Here is a 16982-nt window from a genome sequence, read left to right as displayed (position 1 = left end):
TTTTGGAGACAGTTTCATTCTGTCACCCAGGTTGGAGTGCAGTGGCATGATCTTGGCTCACTGCAACTTCTGCCTCCTAGGTTCAAGCTATTCTGCCTCAGCCTCCCGAGTAGCTGAGATTACAGGTGCTTGCCACAGTGCTCAGCTAATAGAGACAGGTTTCGCCATATTGGCTGGGCTGGTCTTGAACTCCTGACTTCAGGTGATCCACCTGCCTCGGCCTCCCAAAGTGCTGGGATTACAGGTGTGAGCCACCGCGCCCTGCTGACAGGTTTCTAGTTAAAACAGACAAAAATACCTCTTATATGATTTACCATAAGGAAAACTGTTGTTTACCTAAAGACTTAATTTTGTCCTTCTTTTGCAGCACAGAACACAGTGCCTCTTTTTCACATTCTCTCATGTAATGTTTCCTTTCCCTGTGTTAGCACATTTCAATTTTGCCATTTTTCCATTTGAGCTTTTGATATTTGTACCTTCTTTCTATGTCCATCCTTGGAGCCCTTTATTATTATTTTTGTCTCTATGTGTGAGTTTTTCCCCCCCTATAAAAACCAGAAAAGATTTTTCTGTTTAAAAATGGTATGGACCCCATTTATCAAGATGCTGATTGGACTGGATGTTGCAGGCTTGTATAGTACTCCCAGATCTGTGATTCTGTCTCTTCTCTTTCCCAGTTTAGCTGTCTGTTCCTGACTCACATGCCCTCTGCTCACTTTGTATACAAGCTTACAGTGTGAATAGATCTAGCTGCTTTAGGGTGCTCTGGAGATTTTGCCCCTAAGCCACTCAGTTCAATCAGATGTCTGCTGAGCTGGTATCTTCTTCCTATTCCACATGAATACATGAAGGGTCTTCACCCCAACTCTGTGTTCTTACTTGGGTGCTATCTGATTTTTAAATCTATACTTTTTGCACTGCTGGAGTGTCCAAGGTACCCTGGTGTTGTAAACAAATAACAAAGTTTTATTAGCCTGAAACAATTCCCATAAGCCTAACATCCCTCAGGGTAACATATTGATAGTGAAGTAAGCAGTTGTTTCAGATTACTTCATAGGAACTGTTATTTGGGGTAGCCAGGCATGAAACTTTGCCAGGGCTTATAAAACTGGTAATTATAGTTGGCAAAGGAGAGCCAAGACTTGAGTTGAATAAGTCATGAACCTTTTCGAAAAGTCCAGCCCTCTTCCAGCATCACGCTGGTCCTCTGTCTGTGGGGTCGTCATCCTGTCCACTAGGGTGTTCTGTTTGGAGAAGGGTTGACTCATGTGCCCTATCAGATGAATGGCGGCTCCTTTCCTATGAAGTTGGGCTGCATGCCAAGTGCCTCTGTGCTTTTGTCCTGTTACAGATTGATGCCTTCCAGCACATGCAGCATTTTGTCCAGACCATGCAGCAACAGGCCCAGCATGCCATCGCTACCGAGGACCAGCAGCATAAGCAGGAACTGCACAAGCTCATGGCCCGGTGAGGTCCCTACTGACCTGGGGCAAGTCACATTCCAGCCCTATCGTCCTAGCAGCTTCTGCAGCAAGGAGGAGTTCAAGGCTTCTTGGGTGGCTGATTGCTGACATCTCTCATTCCTTTCCCAGTAGGGATCCCAGGCACCCACCGAATCGTGCTACTCCAAAGTCTCTGCGACTTGCTTTCCTAGGTTCAGCGGCCCAAGAGCACCCTTGTGCTGTTCTCCTGGCGTCTGGCTATAGAGTTAGAGTCCTTGTTTTCAAATGTCAGATATGCTGCCCCCCTTTTTTTTTCATTTTATTTTATTTTATTATTTTATTTATTTATTTATTTATTTATTTTTTTGAGACGGAGTTTCGCTCTTGTTACCCAGGCTGGAGTGCAATGGCGCGATCTCGGCTCACCGCAACCTCCGCCTCCCGAGTTCAGGCAATTCTCCTGCCCCAGCCTCCTGAGTCGCTGGGATTACAGGCACGCGCCACCATGCGCAGCTAATTTTTTGTATTTTTAGTAGAGACGGGGTTTCACCATGTTGACCAGGATGGTCTCGATCTCTTGACCTCGTGATCCACCCGCCTCGGCCTCCCAAAGTGCTGGGATTACAGGCTTGAGCCACCGCGCCCGGCCTATTTTTTTTTCTTTGAGATGGTCTTGCTCTGTCACCCAGGCTAGAGTATAGCATTGATCTCCCGGGCTCAAGCAATCTGCCCACCTCAATTTCACAAGTAGCTACAGGCACATGCCACCACACTGGCTAGTTTTTTGTAGAAATGAGGTCTCTACAAAAAACAGGCATGGAGCCTACATTTCCCCCTATAAGTTTAATGTTGCCCAGGCTGGTCTCAAACTCCTGGCCTCCAGCCAGCCTTGCTCCACAGCCTTTCAAAGTGCTGGGATCATAGTTGTCAGCCACTACACCACCCTATGCTGCAGATTTGATGTTTGACTTCAAAGAAGTTACTTGATTTCTCTGTGCCTCCGTTATCAATATAAAAGGGGTAGGAAAGAGTTTCTATCTCCTAGGGCGGTGTAAAGTAGTGTGAGGATTAATGCAAAGCATTTCAAGCAGTACCTGGAATATAGTAGCAGTCAGTAAATGTGGGCTAATCTCATTACAAAGAATGGAGGAGAAGGGAGGCTGGGAGTGGTGGCTAACGCCTGTAATCTGAGCACTTTGGGAGGCCGAGGTGGGTAGATCATGAGATCAGGAGTTCAATACCAGCCTGGCCAATATGGCAAAACTCTGTCTCTACTAAAAATGCAAAAATTAGCCAGGCGTTGTGGCACACGAATCCCAGCTACTCCGGACACTGAGAAAAGACAATTGCTTGAACCTGGGAGGTGGAGGTTCCAGTGAGCCAAGATCACACCACTGTACTCCAGCCTGGGCAACAGAGCAAGACTCTGTCTCAAAAAAAAAAAAAAAGAATGGAGGGGAAGGGAAAAGTAAGGGAGAAGCTATATAGCAGTCAATAAGAGAATTCTCAATAACTGTCACCCACCAAAATTGGAATTCGCTGTAAAGCCTGGCAGAAAAAAAAATGGATTTCAGATAGATAGGTCCATACGGACCTACCTGTACCAGGTACCTGGTTATGCTGTCATTGAGAGACAAAAGTCTTCTTTAGAAAGAAAGAAATTAAAAAAAAAAAACAGAGAGAGAGACAAAGGTCAAAATAGAAAGATATCTTAAAAATGTATTCCAAAATCCCTTCTCCTTTCTTCCATATGACTTAAAATTTTGCTAGCTCCTTCACATTGCCTCCTGAGAACAAGAGTAAATACCAGAAGGACTTCAGTGTCCCCCTAACAATTCGTGGTCCTCTTAAGAGGGCTGTTTTGAGGAGGGAGCATCATGGGGACTTGTTTCTCTGCTTCCAGATGCTTCCTGAAACTTGGAGAGTGGCAGCTGAATCTACAGGGCATCAACGAGAGCACAATCCCCAAAGTGCTGCAGTACTACAGTGCTGCCACAGAACACGACCGCAGCTGGTACAAGGTGATCAGAAGTAGGGCCACCTGTGAGACCCAGCACCCTGGCAGGCTTGCCCGTGTCCTCCTATGTGCTTGTGGTTACAGCTGAGCTTCTGTGGAGCTAGGCTGATGCTGTGAATTTGCTTCTTGAGTCCCTGGAGCCTGTCTGTCTGAGGCCCAGGAAACACGCGTCTCCCCCTACAAGTTTAATTAATACAGAAAGACTGATTATTGTGAGAAATACTTGTTACACCATTAGTGAGAGTGTGTGTGTGTGTGTGTGTGTGTGTGTGTTCGTGTTCCTGGGGATTGCTGCTATCTAATAGACTCTGAGCTGCTTATTTTCCTGGGAGCATCTGGACACACAGTTAATCTCTCGAGCGTCATCTTCCCTTGGGTCGTCTGTTCCTGCTCAGCGTTTTTCTGATTTCCATCCTTGCCTGCTCCTCAGCTAGGAATTTTGTTTTTATTGGAAAGATCCAAGTAACATCCTGTTATGTTACAGGAAACTTTTCAAAAAGATAAACAGAATAAGAAAATATATAAAAGGCCCGGCACAGTGGCTCACGCTTGTAATCCTAGTACTTTGGGAGGTGGAGGTGGGCAGATCACGAGGTCAGGAGATCGAGACCATCCTGGCCAACATGGTGAAACCTCGTCTCTACTAAAATACAAAAATTAGCTGGATGTGGTGGTGGGCGCCTGTAGTGCCAGTTACTCGGGAGGCTGAGGCAGGAGAATCGCTTGAATCCGGGAGGTGGAGGTCGCAGTGAGCCAAGATCACGCCACTGCACTCCAGCCTGGCGACAGAGTGAGACTCCATCTCAAAAAAAACATAATTTTGTGTGTGTGTGTGTGTGTGTGTGTGTGTGTGTGTGTAAAAGATGTGATTGATGGAGGGGTGATTTTTGGAAGTATATATCTTTGGTGAGAACACACATTCTCATTTCTTTTTGAGAGGCATCCTGGTAACTACTTGGTGTGGCAGATGTCACTGATGTCTTTCCAGTATCTCCTTGGCTTGCTAATACTTTGTGAATTAATCCCTCTGAAATCTAAATTTGCATCCGAAGACTGCAGAAGCACTTACCTCTGTCAAAGCATGCTTCATTCTGTTTGAAAAATGCCTATTTTGTGATATGAGTAATAACTGTCTCTAGGACAGCTTGCATGTCCAAAGCTGGAAAATACATCCAGTTAACACTTTACTAGCTGAAAGCTTACTAATTAGAATTGTCTTCTAACCAGAGTCACTTTTCTTCATGTAGCTTTTAGGAAGTAAGCAAGTAACAAGAAAAAAGCTGATTTCAGGAACTTTAGTTTTAGTTTTTAAAAGCATTTCCTAATGTGGTTTCATTTGGCTTTATGATGTCTTCCACCATCAACGTCATGGCCCTGTGTGCATACCAGGACTGTTGGTCTTGTTCACCTTGACCCCAGGTCATTGCCAGGCACTAGCAGATATACAAGAGATATTCGTTGAATAAATGAAAGTATGAGAAAACTGAAACCTGGGTCATTATAGAATTCTTACTCATCAAGTCAAGGTAATTGTGATCAATCTATGCTGCTTAGATGAGAAAACAGATAAATCTGTTTTCAAGGTTTTTGGTAAGGCATCCAAACACATTTCCTGATTATTCAGAAAGTCCAGCTATCAATGGGTCATGTAGTTTCCTTCTATCACTGCAAAGTTACCATGCCTAGGAGCAAACTCTGCCCCACACTCACTGAACCAGCCAGTGGTACATTATAGAGCCACTGCATCTCAGAACCCCAGAGAGAGAGTAGTCTTCCTTTATCCAAAGAAGCACCCAGGGTTCTTCCATCAAGCATTGAGCACTGGTTCTCTGTCAGGAGATGGGCTAGGTGTTGAGACCAGGAAGATGGTGAGATGCTCTGTTATGCTCCTCTGCTTTTCCTGTCTTCCTTTGTCCACTATCTGGTGACCTGTCAAGACTTTGCTCCCCTGAAGTATTGTGGTGACTGCTGCTTGCCCCCACTTCTGCTCTCCCCTAAATGTACACTTTATACCCAGTGCAGCTCTGCTTTCCCAGAGTGAAGTGCCAACCCCGTGGCCAAGCGTGCCTGCTCCAAGCGTGGTTGCTGGCCTCGCTCTCACTCCTCATCTGCGTGTATCCCCTGCTCAGTCACATCCATGGGCTTGTTTCCTGTGAGCCAATCTGCACATCTCTGGCTTTAGTCTTCCCCTTGCCAAGAAGTCCCTACCACTGCCCTCTTGTTTCCCTCCTTGTCCTTCTGCAGCTGTCTTCCAGACCTACCCCCAAATCCCTTTTCTTGACAAAGCTTTCCAAATTCCTGTCCCTGCCACTCCCATTGTGCCTTGCAGAGTATCTGGGTCTTCAGGGGTTGAGGCCTGGGTCCCTTGAGGCAAGAGCTCTCTCCTGCTCCTCCTGCTGTGCCCTCCCGCAGCACACCCACCACAGTCCTAACATTACATAGTTAGTGCTCCACCAGGTGAGTGGATCACATGGAATTTAGTAAAACAGCCATTCCCGAATATCTCCTTGAAGTGTTTGCTTTATGAACACAGACACGAGGCAGGAGCAGCTCTTCCTCAGCATTGACCTTACTTTCCTCTGAGCCCTGCTGTTGGTCACAGCTCTGGTGTCCATCCTTGGCTTTCTCCCCAACTAGGCCTGGCATGCGTGGGCAGTGATGAACTTCGAAGCCGTGCTACACTACAAACATCAGAACCAAGCCCGCGATGAGAAGAAGAAACTGCGTCATGCCAGTGGGGCCAACATCACCAACGCCACCACTGCCACCACCACGGCTGCCACTGCCACCACCACTGCCAGCACTGAGGGCAGCAACAGTGAGAGCGATGCCGAGAGCACTGAGAACAGCCCCACCCCATCGCCGCTGCAGAAGAAGGTCACTGAGGTACCCTTCCCTTCTTCCTTATTAACAACTGACCAAGGTGCCAGACTCTCTGATAAATGGAATCGTTGTTAAGCTTAAAAGGAACCTGAGGCTGTATCTGAAGTCCCAGATGGAGCTGGAAAATGCTGCCTATCTGCCATCCAGCACTGCCTGAGACAGGGCTTTGTGTGGATATTTGTGTTTGGGGAGCTGACGCAGCCTCCACGCTGAAAAGCAAGCTCCTTGTCAAGCTTCCCCATGGATGAGCTCATTCTCTACGTGCTGCCCCTGTGTGTGGGTGGCCGTGCACAGCTGCAGGTCCACTCTGAGGATCGGGCTTGGGAGGTCCATCCTCTGCCTTTTTCTGTCCACTTCCACTTCTTCCCCTTCCCTTTGGGCTGTCAGTTCAGAATGTACAAGGCAGCTGGCAGGCCCAGGATCAGGTTGTTCAGAGCCTCAGCCCCTCTCTTCCCGCCATCTTGTTCAGGAAGCCACCATCAGTTAGCTGAAGATAATAATAGTTATGATACAATTGCCATTTACTGAGTCTTTGCTTTGTGCCAGGTACTGATTAAAGGTTTTTATGCATTAACAGATTTAACTGTTATAACTACCCTTTGAGGTAGGTACTGTTAGTATGCTGTTATACCCATTTTATAGATGAGAAAGCTGAGGCAAGAGTGTCACTAACACATGTGTGTTCCAACAGGATCTGTCCAAAACCCTCCTGATGTACACAGTGCCTGCCGTCCAGGGCTTCTTCCGTTCCATCTCCTTGTCACGAGGCAACAACCTCCAGGATACACTCAGGTAGGGGAGGATGCAACTCTGATAGGCCGTGGTAATGGCAGGACATAGCAGTCATACGTAAAATTCCTCTTTCCCCCCTGATCAGTACACCCAAGATCGGTGTGTGTGCCTTTTTTCTGTGCTGCATTTTGAGGAGTAACAGTTGACTGGGCCACACTCATGTGGGTGAAACCTACAGAGAGTGAGGAGAAGTGGGGTGAGAGCTCCCCATGTGGTTTATTATGTAGGGATTATTAACCCATCTGCTAATCACAATATTTCTTTTTTTTTTTTCTGACCACCTGTTGCCTGTTGAAGTCACAGTATTTCTAAAATCCCTCAGCAATTTGGAGAGGTCTAAACAAATGACCCGATTCAGTCCAGAGGTTAGAGGTGACAAGCACACTGTCCTCTTTCGTTTGAGGATCTCCAGCCAACTAAGAGCCAGGTGTCCCTGTTACCACTGTCCTACTTGTGCAGACTTGTGGTTCTCTAAAGGTTATCCTGGCTCGTCTGTTTGATGTCTGTGTACATGCCATGGTAACCCCTCGGTGATCTGGGATGAAATGCTCATTTGCTCAGGGTGATTCTTGTGGTGTTCAGTCAAGAGCACTGCCACCCATCACAGACACCTGCTCCCACGCAAGGCCAAACACATTTGAGAATCAGTGATTGGAGTCCCTGTCTGCTCTCTTCTCAGGAGCCTTAAAGATGAAAAATAGGCAGGCAAAAACTGGGAAACTAAATTTTCTGTGACTTTCTCATTTCCTTTTCAGAGTTCTCACCTTATGGTTTGATTATGGTCACTGGCCAGATGTCAATGAAGCCTTAGTGGAGGGGGTGAAAGCCATCCAGATTGATACCTGGCTACAGGTGAGGACACTTGGTTACAGGTGAGGGTGGCTGCACTTCTCCTGTGTGTCTTCTCTTGGAAGCATGCTCTGTTCAGAGTCGCGAGGCAGTGTCTGTTAATACAGTGCTAAGGAGGCAGGGCTGGATCCCAGGTCAAGTGTCCATATTTTCTTTAGGAAACTAAAGGGAAGGGAGTGAACAATTTCAGAGCCTGACAGCACCAACCAAAACAAGTTACAAAAATTGATCTTTGCCTACAAGAATAACTAGTTGTTTCGCATCTCATATGCTATGTACTGTGTCTTTTTGAATACCAGGTTATACCTCAGCTCATTGCAAGAATTGATACGCCCAGACCCTTGGTGGGACGTCTCATTCACCAGCTTCTCACAGACATTGGTCGATACCACCCTCAGGTATGTGGAGGCCTGGGACACTTTCTCATCTAACCACTGGTTGGTGTTTAGCCTTTATGAAAGCTACCCTGGAGATGCAGGCACAGGAACTGGGAGCCACGTCTTCCATCGTGGCCCAGGAGGATCTGTCCAGCCAGCCGTCCCAGAGGGCCCAGGAGCCTTGCTGAAAAAGTGTTCCCTCCAAGACTGAGTTAGCCCCTTCCTGGTAGTCTCAAGCAGGTGTTACAATGTTAATAGCACACTCACCACTTGTTTTGTCATTCTCCTTAAAATTCACACCAGCTGCCCCCCACACACATTCCTTTACAGATATTCCTTCTGTCTTTCCCCCAGGCCCTCATCTACCCTCTGACAGTGGCTTCTAAGTCTACCACAACAGCCCGGCACAACGCAGCCAACAAGATTCTGAAGAACATGTGTGAGCACAGCAACACTCTGGTCCAGCAGGCCATGATGGTGAGTCGGAGCCATTCTGGGGTTCCACAGACCCTGGTCACCTAGCTGGTGGGCGTGAGTGGATTGTTTTTCTTCCTCGAAATGGTGCTGTGCACTCCCTCTTGCTGCCAGAAAGAGGACCTCCTGTTTCTCCAAAACAGACCTTTCTGAGTTTAGCTGATCCTTGGTGCTTCTCTCCTTCTTCTCTTGGCCTCAGGTGAGTGAGGAGCTGATCCGAGTGGCCATCCTCTGGCATGAGATGTGGCACGAAGGCCTAGAAGAGGCTTCTCGTTTGTACTTTGGAGAGAGGAATGTGAAAGGCATGTTTGAGGTGCTGGAGCCCTTGCATGCAATGATGGAACGGGGCCCCCAGACTCTGAAGGAAACATCCTTTAATCAGGTACGGGATTAAAAAAACATAAAAGGACATAACCCGGTAGAAATATTCTGTCACGCCGGGTGCGGTGGCTCAAGCCTGTAATCCCAGCACTTTGGGAGGCCGAGGCGGGTGGATCACGAGGTCAAGAGATCGAGACCATCCTGGTCAACATGGTGAAACCCCGTCTCTACTAAAAATACAAAAAATTAGATGGGCATGGTGGTGCGTGCCTGTAATCCCAGCTACTCAGGAGGCTGAGGCAGGAGAATTGCCTGAACCCAGGAGGCGGAGGTTGCGGTGAGCCGAGATCGCGCCATTGCACTCCAGCCTGGGTAACGAGAGTGAAACTCCGTATCAAAAAAAAAAAAGAAATATTCTGTCACTAAAAAAAAAAAATGAGAAAAGTTTTTTAAAAATGAAAGGTCATGACCCAAGGCCTTTGTCAGACTTCTTTTCCTCTAGCCTTTCCACTGACTTTAATAAAACGAGCTCTGATGGAGGCCACAGAGCATAAAAAACACTAGAAATGTAATTGCCATTGAGTTACAAGGACCCTCTTGAATTTTAACTGGAAAATCCCAAGATTTCTCAGAAGGTTGTCTCATCTCCTCTCACCCTTGCTTCCCTGTAAGCCATGCTGCTGGTCTGGGCTGCACCTCTGCTCTTCTCTCTCTCCAGCCCCCTGCCAATGTTTTCAGGCCACAGTGGGCTCCTGAGGGATTTCTGCAGTCAGCCTGGGGATTTTGCCTCCTGGCTTGGTTGAGACTTTGACCACTTGAAAATGTACCTACTTTCTTTCTCAGGCCTATGGTCGAGATTTAATGGAGGCCCAAGAATGGTGCAGGAAGTACATGAAATCAGGGAATGTCAAGGACCTCACTCAAGCCTGGGACCTCTATTATCATGTGTTCCGACGAATCTCAAAGCAGCTGCCTCAGGTAGGATCTTCAGGCTCCTGGCAGGGTTAACTGCCAATATAGTCCTTTCTATTTTGCTGTCTATGAATGTTCTAACACTCATTCCAAAGCATCTGGTTTTACTTCTGCTTTGGGACAAGTAATTGTTATTAGCAATCCACTGAAAAATACTTAAATTGCATTTAAATTCCTCCCTGGAGGCAGAACACTAAATCCTTTGGTAATTATTCACAGCTCACATCCTTAGAGCTGCAGTATGTTTCCCCAAAACTTCTGATGTGCCGGGACCTTGAATTGGCTGTGCCAGGAACATATGACCCCAACCAGCCAATCATTCGCATTCAGTCCATAGCACCGTCTTTGCAAGTCATCACATCCAAGCAGAGGCCCCGGAAATTGACACTTATGGGTAAGGACCATTGCGCACTTCTGTCACCCACTTCTCCCTCTTACCTTGGCTGAGCCCCCTTCCCTCTTCTGAAATTATGGCTTGCCGTTCCCACTGCTCACCTATCCTAACTACATCTCTACCATGCTCGTTGAGCGGAAAATAGAGGACAAGCGAATTTCTCATTATGTCCTCAGGACTCTACAGTTCATTCATGTAGTTGGGCTTATGTGAAGCATGATGATCATGCACAAAGGGAATGACCAAGGCATACAAGGCAGAGAAGTGACAGTGGAGGGCAGATGTTGGGGAACTGATGAGGCCAGGAAGGAGCCAGCTGGGTGCAAGTGGGGAAGGTGCCAGCTCCTCTGAAAAGGGGGCTTCTGGCTCACATATATATATATATATAAACCATCATAGTCTGTGTGGTAAATGATTGTGTAAAATGAACAAATGAATCTCACAGTGAGATTTGATAAGCAATTGGCCTCTGGAATTTCCTTTCAGGTAGAGCGTTACCTATGGGGGATGTTTTAGGGAGGCCTGAGTGTTGTGGTGGTACTTTGAGGCCTCTTGCTTTTTTTTTTTTTTTTTTGAGACGGAGTTTTGCTTTTGTTGCCCAGGATCTCAGCTCGCTGCAACCTCCGCCTCCCAGGTTCAAGTGATTCTCCTGCCTCAGCCTCCCAAGTAGTTGGGCTTACAGGCACGTGCCACCATACCTGGCTAATTTTGTATTTTTAGTAGAGACAGTGTTTCACCATGTTGGCCTGGCTGGTCTCGAACTCCCAACCTCAGGCGATCTGCCCACCTCGGCCTTGCAAAGTGCTGGGATTAGAGGTGTGAGTCACTGACGGCCTCTTGCTCTTAATAATGCTCCTGTTTCTTAAATGCAGTGATTATTCACCAACACCAATTAATCGTGGTCCACAGGTGAATGTCTCTGCATGGGCTCTTGTCTTCTGATAACAAAATGTGGGTCAGGCTGGTTCTTGGGGTGTTTAATTAAAGAGAGTTTAACAAAGGAATTGTTTTCAGAGTGTAAGCAAAGCTAAGAGAATCAATAAGGAGCGCTCATGAATAAGCACAAGTGAGAAAACGTTACTCAGCCCTCACCCCCACACTCCAGAACTAGAAGGGCAAGGAGCCCAACAAGAACTGTCACCATGCTAGAGAGGCCATCTAGCAGAGGCTGCAGCCCAGAGACAGGGGCATGGCAGCTTCTGGAACTGGGGCCATGCTGGTTGTGGGGGGCATATATCCTGACCTCTCCCTCTACCCATCCTCTGATCTCCTGCCAGTACTCCTCCACCATTGGCCATGCCCAAGTGGGATCCCAGGTGATGCAGTCTATAGAAGTCAGCCTTCTCAGAGCAGAGGAGAACAGAGTGGGTCAGAAAACAGGAATGATCATTTCTGTGCCTAATCATTCCTGGTCCTCAAAAACAGGTTTTGTTTTGTTTTAATTTGATAACGTTGGTCATTGGGAACCATAAAAAGCAAGGCCATTCTTTTAATCAATTCTAGGGATTGTTTTTTTCTTTTTGTGAGGAACGTGTGATTAGGTAAGGCATATGTAGTCCGTGGATCTCTTGAACGCAGTGGTGCTCTCAGCTGAAGAGCTGAGAACTTCTGATGTACACTCACTGCTCCCACTGTTCCTTACAGGCAGCAACGGGCATGAGTTTGTTTTCCTTCTAAAAGGCCATGAAGATCTGCGGCAGGATGAGCGTGTGATGCAGCTCTTCGGCCTGGTTAACACCCTTCTGGCCAATGACCCAACATCTCTTCGGAAAAACCTCAGGTATTCAGAAACCCTGAAATGGCAACGATTTGAGAAGTCTTCTGGTTTTTTCCTACATTTGTCTCATATTATACCTTAACAAAAAACTATAAAATTAGGGAACCAGGCACGGTGACTCATGCCTATAGTCCCAGGAACTCCAGAGGTTGAGGCAGGGGGATGACTTGAGCCCAGGAGTTCAAGGCTGCAGTGAGCTGTGATTGCACCACTGCACTCCAACTTGGTTAATAGAGCAAGACCATCTCTTTAAAAGAAAAAGAAAAAGGCTGGGTACTGTGGCTTATGCCTATAATCCTAACATTTTTGGAGTCCAAAGTAAGAGGATCACTTGAGCCCTGGAATTCAAGTCCAGCCTAAGCAGCATAGAGAGACCCCATCTCTATTTATGTAAAAAAATTAAAAAGGTGGTCGGGCGCAGTGGCTCACGCATGTAATCCAAGCACTTTGAGAGGCCAAGGCAGGTGGATCACTTGAGGTCAGGAGTTCGAGACGAGCCTGGTCAACATAGTAAAACCCTGTCTCTATTAAAAAATACAAAAATTAGCTGGGCGTGGTGGCAGCCACCTGTAATCCCAGCTACTCAGGAGGCTGAGGCAGGAGAATCGCTTGAACCTAGGAGGCAGAGGCTGCAGTGAGCCAAAATCGCGCCATTGCACTCCAGTATGGGCAACAAGAGCGAAACTCCATCTCAAAAATAAATAAAAAAGAAAGATAAGGAAAAAAAAAAAAATAAGTGGCCAGGCATGGTGGCTCACATGTAATCCTGACACTTGGGAAGGCTACAGCAGGAGGATTACTTGAGACCAGGAGTTCAAGACCATCCTGGACAACAAAGTGAGACCCTGTCTCTACAAAAAATAAATCAGCTGGGCATGGTGGCTCATGCCTGTTGTCCCAGCTACTTAGGAGAGAGAGGCAGAGGAATCATGTGAGCCCAGGAGATCGAGACTGTGTGCCACTACACTCCAACCTGGGCAACAAAGCAAGACCCTGTCTCTCAAAAAAGTTAAAAACAGGCTGGGCATAGTAACTCACGCCTGTAATCCCTGTCTCTACAAAAGAATTTTAAAAATTAGCTGGAGACAGTGTAGTCCCAGCTACACAGGGGGCAAAGGCAGGAAAATCACTTGAGCCCAGGAGGTCAAGGCTGCCGTGTGCTGGTAATGGCACCACTGCACTCCAGCGTAGAAAACAGAGCAAGATCCTGTCTCAAAAAGTAAATAAATAAATTTTTTAAAATGTTTTTCAAATGAACAATTAAGTATAAAATTTTATAACTTAATTTATAACCAAGTTCTTCCAGAGTTTTTAGGGTATTCTCATTGGGAAATGCCTTTAACGACCTCCAAAGAATCCAGCAGGGAGCAATTTGTGACAGGTAGACTGGAGAGTCTGCAGATGGGATGGGTCTCACCCCTTGTGGGTAAAAGTCAAACCTTTCCTATCATCAGTACTCTGGCACTCCTCTTCCTAGTAACACCATGAGAATTCACTTGAGAGGTATTTTAGTCTTAGTCACTTGGTTGTTCCCCCAAAGCCATGAGTTCATTGGGCAGGTTGAGGAGACCATGTTGCTTTCATTGCACCATCAGTGGACTTTCTGTGATGCCTTATTCTTCACAAAGCATCCCTCAATACACACTTCACACCAGCCTGGTATAGGGCGCTCATTAAAAATAGTCTGCCTGTGTCCTGAGCTGACCAAGGGTATACTCAGTTGGGCTTTTGACCTCCCTTTCCCTTTGCAAACTGATAAAAGCCCTGGTCCCTTTACGATACAATAACCCTGCTTTCCTGTGGGCACCAGCATCCAGAGATATGCCGTCATCCCTTTATCAACCAACTCTGGCCTCATTGGCTGGGTCCCCCACTGTGACACGCTGCACGCCCTCATCCGAGACTACAGGGAAAAGAAGAAGATCCTTCTCAACATTGAACATCGCATCATGTTGCGGGTATGTGATGCGGCCACAAGAGCCCGCACCCCTTCCGTGGAAGGGAATTCCGTAGAACTGCTCTTCTAATTCCTCTCTATATCTCTGCCACTGAAAAATCTCTTTTGAGAGAATCAGCTCTGAAGAAGATTTAATAAAGTCAGTCCAAAAGCAGATACCTTCTAAGAAACTGAAGGACCCTTAAGCTGAGAAATTGTTTTCACCTTCCTAGGGAAGACTAGGCAGATAGATATTCAGCACCATATATTCACTAATGTATACAAAGCACTGGCCATCTGGAGAATCATGTTTAGTAGATGTGTAAGTAAGAAGATAATTGCATGTTGTCCAAAACCTTGAAACTTCCACTACTCTCATCTGCACAGAAGGGCTCTACTGAAGTGAGGTCTCCTGTCTTTCCCTTATGCCTTGGGGTTCCAGTGGTCATCAGGTTAGAGTGGTTACTTTGTTTCTCCTTTTGCCGTGTTCTTATTTCCCTTCTCCTTTGGCTGTGATGGGGAAATTAGAACTCAGCTCTGCCTGGACCCTAAGCCTTGTTTCTTCCTGGACGTATCCTATGTGTCTCCGGCTGCTCTCTTACTGAACAGTTGTGTCCTGATGCAGATGGCTCCCGACTATGACCACTTGACTCTGATGCAGAAGGTGGAGGTGTTTGAGCATGCTGTCAATAATACAGCTGGAGACGACCTGGCCAAGCTGCTGTGGCTGAAAAGCCCCAGCTCTGAGGTAGGCCACTGGGTTTTGCAGGCCTGCACTCCCCTGGAACCACCACTCACAATAGGGTGGCCTTCCCGTCTGTTCATGTGCACACAGTGGCTCTTCTTCGCTGTGATTGGCTGTAGAGCATGTCCAGACTTTCTAACAAAACTGAAATGGGCAAGCAAGACAAGTTCACAGAGTTAGAAAGAGTAGTTTAATGTTTTTCCAGAACTCTTTATATATTAAAGATAGTTGTCTTTTTTACATGTGTTACAAATTTCCTATTAACTTCGTTTTTAAAGTTTGCTAATGGTATGTTCCTTGGTTTGGGGTTTTTGTTTGGTTTGGATTGGTTTTTGATATACAGTCAGCCCTCCATATATGTGACTTCTGCATATGTGGATTCAACCAGCCGTGATAGAAAATATTTTTAAAATATATATTTAACAATAAAAAAATGATGTTAATTTTAAAAATATAGAATGACTACATTGTATAGCATTTACATTGTATTAGGTATTATATGTACTCAGAATGGTTTGAGGTATAAGGGAGGTTGTGCACAGGTTACATGCAGTACTACGCCATTTTATTTAAAAATTGTATTTGGGCCTGGTTCAGTGGCTCACACATGTAATCCCAGCACTTTGGGAGGCCAAGGAGGGCAGATCGCCTGAGGTCAGGAGTTCGAGACCAGCCTGAAAAACGTGGAAAAATCCCATCTCTACTAAAAATACAAATTAGGGGCTGGGTGCATCACGCCTGTAATCCCAGCACTTTGGGAAGCCAAGGTGGGCGGATCATGAAGTCAGGAGATCAAGACCATCCTGGCCAACATGGTGAAACCCCATCTCTACTAAAAAATACAAAAATTAGCTGGGCACGGTGGCAGGCACCTGTAATCCCACCTACTCGGGAGGCTGAGGCAGGAGAAGAGCTTGAATCAGGGAGTTGGAGGTTGCAGTGAGCCGAGATCACGCCACTGCACTCCAGCCTGGGGACAGAACAAGACTCCATCTCAAAAAAAGAATATATATAATATATATATATAATTAGCTGGGCATGGTTGCGCATGCCTGGAATCTGGAGGCTGAAGCCGGAGAATCGCTTAAACCCGAGAGGCGGAGGTTGCAGTGAGCGGAGATCGTGCCATTGCACTCCAGCCTGGGCGACAAGAACAAAACTTCATCTCAAAAAAGAAAAAATCGTTTTGGACAGGCGCAGTGGCTCACACCTATAATCCCAGTGCTTTGGGAGGCCAAGGCAGGAGGGTCACTTGAGCCCAGGAGTTCAGTACCAGCCTGGGCGACATAATGAGACTTCATCTCTCTTTTTTTCTTTCACCAAGGCTGGAGTGCAGTGGCATGATCTCAGCCCAATGCAACCTCTTCCTACTAGGTTCAAGCAATTCTCCTGCCTCAGCCTCCCAAGTAGCTGGGATTATAGGACCACCGTGCCTGGTTAATTTTTGTATTTTTAGTAGAGACAGGATTTCATCATGTTGTCCAAGCTAGTCTCAAACTCCTGACCTCAAGTGATCCACCCACCTTGGCCTCCCAAAGTGCTGGGATTACAGGTATAAGCACCTACACTATTCTGTGAGATCGCATTTCTACAAAAAAATTAGCCGAGCATGGTGGTGCATACCTGTAAGCCTAGCTACTTACTTGGGAGGATCATTTGAGCCCAGGAGAATGAGGCTGCCACATCATGCCACTGCACCGCAGCCTGGGTGACAGAACGAGACCCTGTCTCAAAAGAATGATAATAATTTTTTTAAAATTATTTTTAAGCTGGGTGCAGTGGCTCACACCTGTAATCACAGCACTTTGGGAGGCTGAGCAGATGGGTCACCTGAGATCAGGAGTTCAAGACCAGCCTGGCCAACATGGTGAAACCCCGTCTCTACAAAAAATATAAAAAATTAGCCGGGTGTGGTGCCAGGCGCCTGTAATTCCAGCTACTCAGGAGGCCAAGGCACGAGAATCACTTGAACCCAGGAGGCAGAAGTTACAGTGAGCCGAGAT

The 16982-nt window shown here is 46.7% G+C and overlaps 1 protein-coding gene across 1 annotated transcript in view; it reads left to right on the top strand.

The window, feature by feature from the left end:
* The window catches only part of MTOR (mechanistic target of rapamycin kinase), a 149960-nt gene that overhangs the window by 123153 nt on the left and 9825 nt on the right, over window positions 1–16982 (top strand). The window contains exons 36-48 of the mRNA XM_017503042.2: window positions 1352–1467; window positions 3346–3463; window positions 6097–6345; window positions 7034–7134; window positions 7890–7986; window positions 8283–8381; window positions 8715–8837; window positions 9034–9216; window positions 9999–10133; window positions 10347–10521; window positions 12166–12301; window positions 14109–14256; window positions 14860–14982. Of these exons, the coding sequence (XP_017358531.1) occupies window positions 1352–1467; window positions 3346–3463; window positions 6097–6345; window positions 7034–7134; window positions 7890–7986; window positions 8283–8381; window positions 8715–8837; window positions 9034–9216; window positions 9999–10133; window positions 10347–10521; window positions 12166–12301; window positions 14109–14256; window positions 14860–14982 (1803 nt within the window). The remainder of the gene's footprint in view (window positions 1–1351; window positions 1468–3345; window positions 3464–6096; window positions 6346–7033; window positions 7135–7889; window positions 7987–8282; window positions 8382–8714; window positions 8838–9033; window positions 9217–9998; window positions 10134–10346; window positions 10522–12165; window positions 12302–14108; window positions 14257–14859; window positions 14983–16982) is intronic.

This window comes from Cebus imitator, unplaced genomic scaffold (genome assembly GCF_001604975.1).
Source record: "Cebus imitator isolate Cc_AM_T3 unplaced genomic scaffold, Cebus_imitator-1.0 Scaffold15, whole genome shotgun sequence".
In the NCBI taxonomy this organism is placed as follows: domain Eukaryota; kingdom Metazoa; phylum Chordata; class Mammalia; order Primates; family Cebidae; genus Cebus; species Cebus imitator.
The sequence above is the reverse complement of the archived record's forward strand: the minus strand, read 5'-3'. Positions and strand labels throughout refer to the sequence as shown.